This window comes from Parathielavia appendiculata (genome assembly GCF_033297405.1).
Source record: "Parathielavia appendiculata strain CBS 731.68 unplaced genomic scaffold N657scaffold_2, whole genome shotgun sequence".
NCBI lineage: Eukaryota > Fungi > Ascomycota > Sordariomycetes > Sordariales > Chaetomiaceae > Parathielavia > Parathielavia appendiculata.
The window spans coordinates 3,480,560-3,493,847 of record NW_026944221.1 but is presented as its reverse complement, the minus strand read 5'-3'; the positions used below and the strand labels follow the sequence as shown (position 1 = coordinate 3,493,847).

The 13,288-nt window shown below is 57.1% G+C and overlaps 6 protein-coding genes across 6 annotated transcripts; 2 read left to right on the top strand and 4 right to left on the bottom strand.

Annotated features, from left to right (window-relative positions):
• Positions 1 to 886: 886 nt before the first annotated feature.
• N657DRAFT_535744 (ankyrin repeat protein) lies at positions 887 to 1,216 on the top strand (the record flags this gene model as incomplete). The annotated part of the gene is made up of 1 exon (XM_062787775.1): positions 887 to 1,216. A coding segment is annotated over one exon (330 nt), but the record flags the coding sequence as incomplete, so codon positions are not given.
• A 4,232-nt stretch (positions 1,217 to 5,448) lies between these two features.
• N657DRAFT_654015 (uncharacterized protein) lies at positions 5,449 to 8,119 on the bottom strand (the record flags this gene model as incomplete). Its single annotated transcript, XM_062794467.1, has 6 exons — positions 5,449 to 6,622; positions 6,684 to 6,866; positions 6,926 to 7,011; positions 7,071 to 7,668; positions 7,770 to 7,841; positions 7,989 to 8,119. The coding sequence occupies 6 exons, from the start codon at positions 8,117 to 8,119 to the stop codon at positions 5,449 to 5,451; spliced, it is 2,244 nt and encodes a 747-aa protein (XP_062651699.1).
• A 324-nt stretch (positions 8,120 to 8,443) lies between these two features.
• On the bottom strand, positions 8,444 to 9,614 carry N657DRAFT_613062 (glycosyltransferase family 32 protein; the record flags this gene model as incomplete). Its single annotated transcript, XM_062790404.1, has 1 exon — positions 8,444 to 9,614. The coding sequence occupies one exon, from the start codon at positions 9,612 to 9,614 to the stop codon at positions 8,676 to 8,678; it is 939 nt and encodes a 312-aa protein (XP_062651698.1). The 3' UTR covers positions 8,444 to 8,675.
• A 262-nt stretch (positions 9,615 to 9,876) lies between these two features.
• N657DRAFT_235505 (uncharacterized protein) lies at positions 9,877 to 10,814 on the top strand. Its single transcript, XM_062786348.1, has one exon. It carries the CDS (start codon positions 10,067 to 10,069, stop codon positions 10,541 to 10,543), a length of 477 nt encoding a protein of 158 aa, XP_062651697.1. The 5' UTR covers positions 9,877 to 10,066; the 3' UTR covers positions 10,544 to 10,814.
• Positions 10,679 to 11,756, bottom strand: N657DRAFT_235516 (uncharacterized protein). The gene has a single exon (XM_062786349.1). The coding sequence runs from the start codon at positions 11,579 to 11,581 to the stop codon at positions 10,814 to 10,816; it is 768 nt and encodes a 255-aa protein (XP_062651696.1). The 5' UTR covers positions 11,582 to 11,756; the 3' UTR covers positions 10,679 to 10,813.
• Position 11,757: 1 nt separating this feature from the next.
• Positions 11,758 to 12,525, bottom strand: N657DRAFT_235557 (uncharacterized protein). Its single transcript, XM_062786350.1, has one exon. It carries the CDS (start codon positions 12,404 to 12,406, stop codon positions 11,933 to 11,935), a length of 474 nt encoding a protein of 157 aa, XP_062651695.1. The 5' UTR covers positions 12,407 to 12,525; the 3' UTR covers positions 11,758 to 11,932.
• Between the last annotated feature and the right edge of the window lie 763 nt (positions 12,526 to 13,288).

Genomic DNA, 13,288 nt, shown 5'->3' with positions numbered 1-13,288 from the left:
CGCATCAGGCGGCGCGAACAGCTCCCGCTGCTCCTCTACAAAGAGTGCGGGGCACCTTCTTCTGGTAATGGGATTTTTCCAGTAGATTTCGGGTCTGGGAGGTCTAGCCCTGCTTGTTGATGTAGCCGGCGGCGATGGCGGGCGGACGGCGTCGGGTAAGCGCCATTTCTCTCTGATCTTGCGTTCTTCCCATTCTGGCCCTCGGCCTAGGCGTAGCGGTGCGGTGTGATAGATGGAACAGGAATTCGGGAGGGAGAGTGGGCGGCGTTCGGCCGCTGCGGCGGACGATAATAGAGTTATTGGAGGTCGAGCGAGAGCCCCGCGACAGTAGAGGGCCGGGAAATGTCACATTGCCCGGTTGTGGTCGGCGTGTTCACAAGTGTGGGACGGGGAACTGTCACTCATTATAAGGCGACTTGGACTCTGGATTTGGAATTTAGATCGGGTTTTACGAAAATGGATTATCAAACAAAGTCCCTAACTTAGCTCAGGGTAGGTGCCTTAGGTAGTCAGTCCCGAGGGCCTTGACGGCAACATTTGTGACACAGTGACATTCAAGTTGGCAGCCAGAGTTGCTATGCTAAGACAGATAGATATTGACATTCCACCAGTCGGCCAGGCCTCTGATTACCTTAGCCTCCAAGTTCTACCTAGCCTCCCGATACAATTGGCTCCAACTCCATACCCCCTATCTCCCTAGTTCCCCCTAACCTCTCGTATGGCCAAGACCCTCCTCGCCCACATGTCAAGGCAAGCCAACTCGACGACGACCAGGATCTTCTTCAAAGGATTTAGGGATAATCGCAAACTGTCCTCTTCTATTCAAGTCCTTCACACCTCTCGACATCGGATAAAAGGAGGGTACAGCCGCTTCCCGACGCAAGTTACGCAACTCCACGTTGCAGCATACTGGGGCTTACAGAAGCTCCTAACCGTCCTCTGTCAAAGGGCCATTGACATTAACGGTCAAGACAGCTATGGAGCGACTGCGCTGCAGTTGGCTGCCCAAAATAACCACAGCCAAGGAGTACGATTACTGCTTGAAAAAGGAGCCAAGATCGACCTGCGCAATGGTAAAGGCGAGACGGCTGTAGCCTGGGTGAGCAGACACGGCCACCTAGCAATCGTCGAACTCCTTATTCAGAGTGGAGCAGACGCATTAGTGGAGGACAATGAAGGATGGACAGCGCTCCACTGGGCTATCATGGGCGGGCATAACGAAGTGGTGAAGATTCTCCTTCAACACTACGCCGAGATGGGTAGGGGGAAGTGCTGAGAGAAACAAGGGGCTCATCCTTGTCGCCGAGGCGGGCAACGAAGAGATAACGCAAATGCTCTTAGATGGCGCCGCCGACAGAGACTGGAGAGACGAGGAGGGGAGCACAGCACTGACCTTCGCAGTACCCCTTGGGCATGAGAAAACGGTACATTGGGCCGCCCAGGAAGGGCAAACTGAAGTCATGAGCATACTTGTCCAGTTCCGCAGCAACGTCAACGCGAAGGACAAATTCGGATTCACACCGCTCCATACTGCAGCCCTCAAAGGATATGAGCCTATGGTGCAACTTCTGCTGGAAAACGGGGCCGATCCTAATAAGAAAGACGACGATGGATGGACGCCACTCCACGCGGCGGCCCTGAAGCAGCACGATGGCATATTGAACCTACTACTCGACAAGGTGCAGGATGGACAGGAGGTACGTGAACAAATGATGCTACGGCTGGAGGGTGGAAACGAACGAGACCTCCCGCCCAAGAGAAAAGCAAGCTCAGCACCTCGGTCGTCCTCGTCTTGATGGACCCAGCCAGAATCCCTGCGTAGGTCGCAATCTCGACCGTAGAACCAGCCGCACGGGATATCTAGAAGTGGCGCCGTGGATAGCGACGTTTACTAGGAAGGGCCATGCCGCTTTTTTTAATTGGGGTAAGACTTAAATCACTGGAGATATCCACTTACTACATACAATAAGTCAAGGTCCACTCACCGGCTGTGGTTAGCGGTTAGGGTCCGGAAGGGTGTGACGAAGAACTGGCACGAAGGAGAGAGCAGCAACAACATGGCGAGCTTTGTCCAGTTTTCAGCGTCATCAATTCCGGAGACGTGGTTTGGGAGAGGAGACATGCTCAAGTCCTTATACAGAACAGCAGTCTGAGGGATTGGTTGGCTGGCACCGGCCATTTGCTGCGCGATGCCACCGGTCCGCACCTGGAGCTATCCTCGAAGGTACGAGATATGATCGCTCCATTTTCAGTTTGCCGTATCTCAACTTAAGGACAATGCAATACTCGAAATCGGGGTTAGATAATGTTGACTATTACGGAGCCCTTGTTGAGCCAAACGATCTTGTTTTGGCGGTCAATTTCGATTGCCGCCCTGGATCATTAAATACTTTTCCAGCCGATAAACAACCTCGAGATGGCCGCCCCGGGAAGCTGCTTGGAGAGTTGCAGCTGTGGCCTGAAGCGAGCAGTCACCTTCGAGAAGAATATCGAGCAATTCGATTTCACCTTGAGCTGCTAAACTCCACATTTCTGACGTTTTTCTGGGTCAGATATCCCGCCGTAACTCTCAATAAGACGTATGAGAGCGTAGTGGCGTGATTGTAAGCTCCAAGCCAGTAGGTCTGAGTCTAGAGCGTTGAACTTTTGCTGCTCCAGATCTGCCGCGGTGTCGGGGTTCGCAGGAGGTTGCGGGCGGGTGGCCATCGTGTTGGAGACAATCGGCTAGTGGGTAGGAGCTACGTAATGTCACGGCGGGACAGGCGGACAATCCAATGACAATTGTATTCGGGCTAAACTACAGTCTAAGCTCTATTCCGTCAGGTACGGGCAGGCTTGATTGTCAAGACGTAGCTCGAGGAGCTACGAACAGATCTCGCGGCAGCGAGGGGCAGAATATTTAACCCACAGGGGCCCGTGCTTTCCACATGCCGGGTTCCACCCGTGGGTCCTAGCAGGCACGGCGCAATCGCCGTGACAGCTGGCTCCGAGGCGCAAGGAAAAACCCTGTACGCGGGGCAACGCACAGACCAACCTGCAAGCTCTACTCCAGGGCTTGCAGCTCTCAGGTGCAGCTAACCCTAACCCTAGCTACGACACGTCACAGGACCATCCTGTGACAAAAGTCTTCGATCGTCAAGGTCCATAGGGTCCATGGCCGCTAAGAAAACGCATTAGTTAAAGAATAAGTTAACGTTAGCCTTATCATGTAACGGGCTAGGCCCGGTGTGGGCCTCGGCGGCTCTCGGCCAGCACCAAGACCCCTGGCAGAGCCATCCCCCTGATGAAGCTATTCCCACTCGCCCCACAGCACACCGAATCCTCTAGCAACGCGCCCAGACCAGCGCGCCTACGAGGATAAGTATGCTCACGAGCTATAAGAGTCTCTTGTCTTTCCTTTTCTTCTCCAAGTTCAGTGTACTCGTAGAGTCGTCACCAGCTAGTTGCAATATACTCCTGGGACCGTTACAAATAGTGGAAGGTCCGGCACGCCCTAGGGCATAGCGGTATAGGAATAATAATAATATTTAGATAGGGTTACCTTAGTTCTCCAGCAAAATTATATAGTGTAGCTAGGTCACTCCGTCTAGTTTAAATCAACGTTACTAACATCAGTTCAATTCAATATGCCCGACTAGACTCCTTGGCGGCTGGTTGGTTCGGCGATTTTGGAGCCCCGACGAGTAGTCCGTACGACCTACATTATCCGCTGTTCAACCACAACGCCTGGCCTGCCCCTCCGAATCCAGGTCAGCAAAGCGTTACCCAACAGGAGCTGATCTCGCAGTCACGCGCCGGGTATTTCGCGGATGCTTCACTTGGGAGGCGGAACGATGAGTGGCTGGCTCGACAAGGCGCCGCTGCAAATGTCACACCAGATTCTCGTCGGCGTCAAACTGCGAAGCCTTGTCTTCACCAGATGATGTGGAAGTTCTGCTGGGGGATGTTGCCTGGCGGAGCGTAGGCCAACAAAGTCACGCTGCGTTGAGCCATGAGCACCTCATGCAGCTGCCCTGTGCCCTGCGTTGCACATTCACTGGCGGGAGAACCCTCCTGTTGGACACGGCATTTGCGACCTGCATAACCGTCCGGTCAGCCAACTTCGACACCCCTGAAGCGGGAGCCGGAGGAATGCCACACCCTCGTCTCGGCTTGACCAGCTCGACCAGCAAGGGAGCGAAGAGCCAAGAAGGAAAAGAAAGATCCACGACAATCGCTCGGCGCGGGGTACGGAGTACGGATACAGTCACAGCGAGGAGCCTCAACTTGGTCACCTGTCTCAGCCCAAGGCTTCTCGCTCGTATTTTCATTTGTAAGGGGTGCCGCAGATCATTCTTGATCCGCAAAGGCACATGCCGCACTGTCGCTCAAAATCGAGCATTCCATGCTTCATCTTGCAGTGGCCGGGTACTGCTCCCTCGCGCTGTGGACTCGATCCAAAGGCCCAGACACGCCACGCGGATTCCAAACTGAGACGCGACCAGCAAACGTACTTTCGTAACGTTATTGTAATCATGATGTGCAAGGTGCTGCCCCAAGGTGCCGTGTGCCGTATCGGTCACCGTGTTCCTACAATCAGAACAGGTTTCACAATGCCCCGCTCGTCTTTCGCGTCATTCGATTTTGCATGGCCCAGGTGTTCCAATTGCAACCAACCGGAAAAGATCGGGCCACCCAGACATCCCCTGGCCTGGGCTCACTTCTTGGCGCGAGATTCGAATGGGTCGGCGGGGCGAGCCAGGGTGACTGGAGCGGCCATCTGATCAATCAGAAACCGCAATCGCCGAATCTGGGGCGTGATGTGGCTGGACGAGTGGAGACGCGTTTCTGCCCACATCAGCTCCCTTCCTTTTCTTCTTCTGGCCAACTTCAACCCGGCTCCCGTTCGGCGGCCCAACCAGCAGCCAGGGCCAGCGAGGCCGAGACGGCGGCCATGTCTTCCGTTTGCGGCAAGTCACATGTTCCCACAGGGCTGCCGCCCTGCGGCTTGTCCTTCCACGATCTGATCTCCGTCCCCTACGGTAGTCGTGGGTAATAAACTCCGTAAGGCACTCTCCTCCACGGACGACGGATCATTATCGCGGCCAGATAAGCCAATGGAAAACGAGAAATAAATGGAGAAGCAAGGTATAGGTATACCAGGAGAAACATGGCCTTGGGTGAGCCGGTAGGTAGATTCAGCAAAGGAACGACATGCAAAAGTGTATAGCACCGCCCAAGTACACCTGACAAACGCATCGAGACATCCTTGTTTCTCAAAGCGTAGCTCGCACTTCATCATCGAATGACATACCAGATATCCAGATAGCGACCTTATTCCAAAGCGGAGCGTCTCATCAGTCGTGATCATCAGTCGTGATCATCAGTCGTGAGATTTTGGAGTACCACGGCGGGCACATACAGTCATCATTCACTCCAAGAGCCCCTCTCCCTTCGCAAAGAAACCCGTCACAGTCCCTCCAAGCCCACGCCCCCCTGCGCCCACTCCATGGTCATGGCCGTCCACAAGTCATTCGGCAGGCCGGCCCCAGCAGGATCCATCCCGGCCTGCCTGAAGCCTTCTTCTGCGCCTCCTTGCCCTCCTGCGACGGCAGCAGCAAACGTGCTGCTGGGAGCAACCAGGCCGTTGTTGCTAAACGTCTCGTCCCAGTACTGGTAGTACGGCTCCATGCTGCCGTCCATCATCGGACATCCGCCCACGGCCGAGTCGTGGGGTACAGACACCGGGTACGGCGCCGCCCCGGCCGCTGCAGCTAGCATCGCCGCCACCTGCTCTTGCTCTTGCTGCTGGTGCTGCTGCTGGTGCTGCTGCCGAGTGGCTGCTAGCTTCTCCAACTTGGCCACCCTCCTGGTGAACTTCGTCTTGACCATCTCGAGAACGACCTTGCTCGCGCTGAGGACATCCATGCTCCGCTGCGGGCCGCTCGACGACAACGACGCCTGAGCCAGGCCGGCCTTGATATCCGCGGCGTTCCTTCCGCCGTCCTGCATGCCGCCCATGCTGCAAAACCGGTCAACATACTCGCCGAACCTCACCGTCTCCCTCGCCGCGCGGTCGTCCCACTCCGGGCAGACGGCCAGCGGGAAGGACATGCGGAAGCCCAGGATGACAGACAGGATGAGGGCGCCCCACTCGATGCCGATGAACGAGTTGACCTCGGCCGGGTCCAGCGACAGGAGGTACTCGTAGATGTCGTGCAGCGCGGGCACCACCGACATGAGGCGCTGCGGATCGGCGCGGAACGCCGACGACGCGTCCAGGGGCGGGAGCTTGACGGACGGCAGCTTCAGGAGCGGGGCGCCCGAGAGGAAAACGCGCGTGAAGAGGACGCCGATGCGGATTGAGGGAACCGACGCGATGTCCGGCGGCATGCGGGCCTCCCACTCCGCCAGCTGCGTCTCCATGCCCCGGATCATGAAGCCGATCTGGTACTCACTCTGTGAGTGCCCGCGTTGGGTGCGGCGCAGGTCGTTGGTCTCTTCGATCAGGCGCTCCAGGCGGACTTGCCAGGCTAGGACCTGGTCGCCCTGGAGCGGGCTGTGGCGTTGAAGTAGGTCGCAGCAGCGGGCGGTGTATTCGGTGTAGGTCAGAGAGGGGGACCGGCCCCAGGTGGAGGCGAAACTGGGAATTATTTTTTTTAGTGTGAGCGGGAATAGCGGCTGGCGATGGGGAATAAGCATACGCTGAAGCGAGGTAGTAGCTTGCTAGATAGATCCTGATTTGATCGAGTCTTACCGGGGTAGGGGGCACCTCCATCGAATCGGTGCCAGGGTCCTCGTCCAGCTCGAGGTCGCTGACAATGTCGACAACCATGCGTATGTACTGAACAGCTGGCTTGTTCTTGGGCCGCAGATGGAACGGGTACCTAGAAAGTCAGCAGAAAAACAAAGGGAGGGGAAGGAGAGAACCAGACAAGTAACCCACCAGGCAATATAAACCACCAACCCCTGAAGCAGCTCCAGCGTCCTCTCACCCCCGGCCACAAACTTGAGCCCGAGAATCTTCCTAAACTCTCGTCATACAGACTGTGGCCCTGCAGCGTACGGCTGCCGCTCGCAGCCGCCAGCACGGCCAGCAAGACAAACGGTCTCTCCCTGGCCATGCTCGCCACCGTGTCCTCCTCCGTCACGACAACGCAGTGAAAGTGGCGCAGCATGACGGTCCGAAACGTCTCGAGCAGCTTTCCCGCCGAGTCGAGGTTGAACTGCGGCTGCAACCTCAGGCTCGCGAGCGTCCTCGACTTGGGCCCCTTCCCGCTGCCGTCGCCAGGCTGGTCCTGCTCCCGAGCCTGGGCTGGAGGGACGACGCTGCTGGGCGGCGTGGACAGCGCGGACGCGCCCACGGGGAGCGACGAAGCCTGTGAGAGCACTGAGCCACCGGCGCCCGATGCCGATGCTTGGTCGAGCCAGTCGCAGTCCATTTCCCCTCCCTCCTGGGCGTAGTCATACTCGTCATAGTCGTCGTCCTCGCCCTCGGAGATGTGGGGCACCAGCATGTCGATGGCTTTGTCGTGGGTCAGGCGCAGGGCTTCCAAGCTGTCGGTGATGTCGTCGTCCGCGGGCATCGGGATGTCGATGGTGAAGGTCTTGGACGGTCCTGGCAACGGTGGGTAGCGAGGGGGTGCCGTTGTAGAGGATGAGGACGTGGAGCCGGCTGTTGGGTATGGCCTTGGGGGCGGTTAATGTTACGGAAAGGGGCCCGAGACAGATAGAGAATACGGCCCGAACGGGTACCGAGATAGGTGGCTGTGACAAAAGAAGGGTCTCACCGCTTGGGTTGGCGAGGCCGCCGGGTCCTGGGGCCAGTCTTGTAGATGCACTCGCGCTTGGAATCAAGACATCTGTTGCAGGGCAGGGTCAGCGAGGTAGGGAAGAGGGCCCAGAATCGCCTTGCTTTTTAGCTAGCTGAAGAAAGGTGGCGCCACAGAGAATAAACAGCACACGGAGTAGGTATCCGGGCCCACTCGCCTACAACCGAATTCACCTACCTCTTACATATTCCCAACTGGGTGCTTGCCTGGCACTTGACCTTGGCGAGGCGGCATGCCTCACAGGCGTTGGAGATGCGCGGGGCGCGGGGGGCTGGCCCGGCCTGGCCTCGACTTTCTGCCGTCTCCATGCTGGGGACTCTTTTATGAAATCGAGTATCGGAATCAGTTATCAGGTATGGAGCGATCTCTGGCCAGAGCCAAAAGGAGGATGGCTCAAGTGAAGCTTCGAGTGAGGCTGTGAGTCTCGGTCCCTCAACGATGCAATACTGGTATTCCGACGTGACTCGGCGATTGAACCGTTGGTGCGATTCAAGATCGAATGGTGTTGTCGGGACGGGCCCGGAGGTCGGCCAAGTGGATAAGTTCAAGACTTGGCTTCCGAAGCATCACGGAAGTTAACAGATCGATGTCGGGAGTGGGGACGAATTTGCCGGTGCCTGCCGGGAGGTGGGGCTTCCGTTTCTGTGTCCGTCTACGCCGCAGGCGCATGACTGACCAAAACTACTGCATCTATTGTCTGTGCATTGAGGATTTTAGTTCATATCTCTAAATCCCTTATTATCAAGACGGCCCATCCCCGCTAGTCACTAGTGTGCTTTACGCAGACTAGTACCAATAGCCTAGCGTGACTACAAGTTTATCAGTCGGAATCTGTCAATGTCGGTTGCAATTACAAATCCCGCTCTAATCATCCCTTTTCCACCCTCCATTGTAATAATGTCGTACAAGCGCCCTGCGATTCTTGCGCCAGATATTGAGACCCCATTCGTCCGCGAACTCAGCCCGAAACTTCTCGACTGGCAACACGACAATATCCCCAATGTATCTCGGCGACCGGAGTCCGAGGAAGTCGCGGAAGCCCGAGACCTGCGGGTCGCGCTCCCTGATCGACTCGGAGACGACGTCAGTCCACGCTAGAGGACCGGTGGAGTTCAGGATCTGGAAGTCCGAGAAATCGGCCTGGTCCAGTGTCCTGCCCTGCTGCCGCGCCACATAGCTCAGCGCGGCTATAGTATAGTTGACCATCCTGGCTAGGACGGGATGGTTGGGCGCCGCCGCGATCGTCCACTGGCAGAACTGCACGTCGGGCGTCCAGGGATCCGCGTAGTGGCCGTCCCGTGCTGCATCCCACTCCAGCCCGACAACAAGGCCGATCTCGCGCCGCTTCCCCGCAGGGACCCAGTCCTCCAGCGGAACGAGGGGCCGCGTGTCTATGTCGCTGTAGGTCCCTCCGCGGTGCCACAGCAGGAGGTAGCGGAGGAAGTCGGATTTGAGCGCCGGGTTCTTCAGCGCATGGAATGTGGCGGCAATCTCGGGGCGGGATGCAAAGCTGCCGTCGACGAACGCGGCGGCCTCCTCGTTGCCCAACACTGCGTACCCGTAGCCTGGGGCCATCGACACCCAGTCGGAAGCATATGTGCTGCCTTTGTCAAGCGTCTTGACGCCTGGCGGGGGGAAGAATATCTGCCATATCTGCCGCGGGATGGGGATTTCGGAGGCTGGTGGGTGGATGCTTCCGACAGGGGTTTCCGCTGATTCTGCTGCTGGCCTTTGCTGTCGGAATTGCAGGGAAGCAAACTCAGAAGCGAGGAGACAGAAGGTGGCGGCGATGGCTATCCACATAAAGTATCGGTAACAGGCGCGGGGCGCCATTGTGGCTGTTGAATAACCATAGGTCATAGAAGGAGTAACGTATGAAGTAGAGATAACTTGGAAACTAAAATCTGGTCTGCAGACTCCAGACTGGACGTGAGATCAGCAGGGTAACACGAGTCACGTGGGAATTAGGCAGGCGAGGTGCCATCCCGAGTTCCCCGAACACCACCTTACACTCACACACACACGCACGCAATTTATTCCGCCGGGCAAGCTTAACCCGAAAGGGCAACTAATACCAATGTAACCATACTTTTCGCAAGATATAACCTGATCTCCTTATCTTGTCCGGAGGACAATTTTGTTCTGAAACTCGAGGAAATTACTATGGGAAATTCGCAAAATTGACCTTCGATATCCACTTGATCACGATCCGGCGACGAGTTCTCTGAAGCTGGGCTGCAGCCACCTGACCAGACATGCACAATGTGAGACAACATACAGAATTGGGAGCGCGGCGTCATCTCCTTTTGGGATCCTTGCCCTCCGTTTCCTTTTGCAACACGAAGCCTTGTTTCGAGGACCCGGCTTCTGTTCCGCTCCACCATCTATCCTACAAGCAATTCTGGGCCTTTAATGCAGCTTCCTTTTCTATTGAGACAGATTCCTTTTACTCCCACTCTTCCTCGCTGGCAGCGTCAATCACTTGCCTACCACAGGCAGGTCCAGGCCACCATCATCCAGCAGTCACAATCCCACTCTTTGACGGAACTGCTGTAGCACCTCCGGACATTTTTCGAAATGCGCAACAGCTCCCAGCTATTAAGCTCATGCCCATATCCTGCCCGCTTGACCAGGTACTCCGACCGCCCTTTCCGCCGTCGCCGGTCCAGAACGTCCTCAACTTGAAAATAGTCGCCGTTTTGAACCTCTTGAACCGTGGAAGTCACTCTTGAAGGGCGAGCGCGCGCCGTCGAGGAAGCCTGCTCTGCTGTTGGTTTGCGCCGCTGGGTTTCCGGTGTGTAGTGATCTCGTCCATGAATCGTACAAGGGTTCCACGTGAACTGCATCTGAAAGTTCGCTACCCCGTCCACCAAAACGCGCTTGAGGACCGCGTCAAGTGGCCATTCCTCAAAGCTTGCGGAAGCGACCTCGACTGTCTCCTCTTCCAAAACGGACCCCGCTGAAGATCGCGGCTTGGAAATGCTGCGCTGACTTTGGCGGCGCTATAAGCCTTGAGTTGTTGGTGGTCTTTGAGCCTGTAGTGAAGGGGAGTCGGTGCGACGCAGACGTGTCTGCCGCTTGGGCACTGTTCTGCGGGTTGTAGGGGCCGAAGTGTTTACCCTGCGACGCTTCCCTCGTGGCGGCTGGACGACATCCTTATCCTTGACCAGCTTGGCGTTACTTCCCACAATGGGAGAGCAGTCCTCCATGCCGTCGATATCGCAACGTCGACGACAACCGATGTGCTGAATGTTGGCCTGGTTTTGGCTGGCGGATGGCTGTATGGACGGCGCGGTATTGGCCAGCTCACCTTCGTTGCCGCTCTCATCGCCCGACACACTTGGCATGCCTACCAGACTCTCCTGCGCGTGCGGCGGCACGACAGAACTCTCTTCATCCTGCTTTCCTCCGTCGTCCGGAACCTGAGGATGGCGGTGTTCTGGGTCGCTTGTCCGAACGCTGTCGCCGCAGTGATGGTGCTGTGAGAGGCAGCGGCTATCGGACGTCTGCTGTAGCTCACCACCATGACTGGAGGCGGCCCGGCGTGGACCTTGGGGCCGACAATGAGGATTCAGGGTAGACTGCGGCTGATCGGCTTCTGCATCGTTGTATCCGCTCTTGGCGGCACGTCTGGCTTGTAACCTCCGCTGGAGCGCCTGGTGTGAAAATGGGGACCGCCTTTCCCACAACTCGTTCTCAAGGCATATGGAACCGTCGTGATTCGACGTCGTTCCGCATGGCTCTTCGGACGGCCGAGGACCGTGCTGCATTCATGACCATAGCATGTGGCCCCGCGTTTGGCGAGGGAAGCAGCTTCCGTTTATGGAACAGTGGTATCGCGTGAAGTGTTGTTGGGAGTGGATGGTATCGCGTGAAGTGTTGTCGGGAGTGGATGCCTGTCCTGGCTCAAACGCAGCACAGCTAGCCGGAACGGGTTGGGTCTGCGTCGCGTATACAATCTCAGGAGAGCCAGTAAATGGCTTCAGAGAAGGTCCTCGGCTATCTATCCGTTGCTGCTGGTTTGCAAACTCGTCGTCTGGGCCAGGCCCAATGGTGACTGAATGCTCCGGCGCGTCGCTCTCATCGGAAGCAGCGTCAACCCTTCTGCCTGCTTAGACATGTTAACGTACTGGCCTGCCTGGCGATGCGAAATTTGGGCACATACCTGAATTAACACTGCAGGATTTTTCAACCTTGCCATGTGCAGCTGATAGAGAGTCCTCAGGCGGCGGGAAAGACGTGTCGGATCGGCCATCGTCGACATCGTCATCAGACTCGCCATCGCTGGGGATCAGGATCGCATTGTCGAGTGACTTCCCAGCACTGCCGTGTTGGGGATCGTTCGCATCCTGGAGCGGCGGTGGCGGGTGTGAAGGAGCTCCAAAGATGGGTGCAGAAGGGTTCCCCTTCCGAACCAGAGGACCGCGGCTCACAGGCTCGGGACCTGCCGCCACAGTGGGGTTGTAAAAGATCTGGCTGTCGAGACAGACTGTTGCCATTGCACTACCGGTGATACCGCGCGTTGTCGAATTGCACAAGATGTCGACTGGTATGGAGAGAGCAGTTCCGGAAGCATTGGCGTTCCAACTTGCCATCTCCGGTTCTGGGGCATCGGGCACGAGCGAAATATATCGACGTGCGCGGAGAGAGGTGGAGTCGGCTGCAGAACTGGCAAAGAGCTGGACCCAGCCTCCAACTCCCTATCCGCTCTACAATCCCAACGGGCTTGCAAGGAACGTGCTCGGTTGTGAAACGCATCATCGCATGCGGTTCACCGAGGTGCGGGCTGAGACGAGACATCGATTCACCGGTCCCTCGTACCTCCGCCAATCATGCAGTTGCCGAGACCAGAAAGGAGAGGCGTAGAAAAGGGGAGCCAACGCAAACGCCTGCGCGTCTCTGTCCGCATGCGCCTCCCCTCCATTTTTCGCCTCGGATGGCAAGGCAGAACCTCGTTAATTCTACCAACCATTTGCTCCTCGGGCCCGATTTGCCTCGCCGTCGTTGAAGCAGAGGCAGCCAGGCCACGTCATCTCTTCGGGCTACATCGGCCGCCTTGCCGGCGAAGCCTTGCGGCCCAGTTCACTCCAGCCCGAATCCGGTGGCGTGTGACCCGGAAATTGATTGTAGTCGGGTCAGAACCTTCATCTGCCGCTTTTGTAACCAGCGGCCCACATGTCTCGCCGTAGTCGCGCTGGCATTCGATCCGATTGTGGCCAAGGGAGGTTCTCCGGTGCGGGATGGGGCGAGACATAGGTTCACCGGTCCCTCGTACGTCTGCCAACCATGAATTGCCGAGACAGAGAGGAGAGGCCGGGAAAGGGGATCGAAGGACATCGTATCGCTGCGAATCACGACCCTTGACTCGAGGCCCGATGAAACATGATCTCGATGGAGGCTGCTCAGACCGGCTTAGCCGAAGCGATGTTGGCGTATGTTCTCCTGCGACGCCTTCACGCGTTTGTCCGCATGCGCCT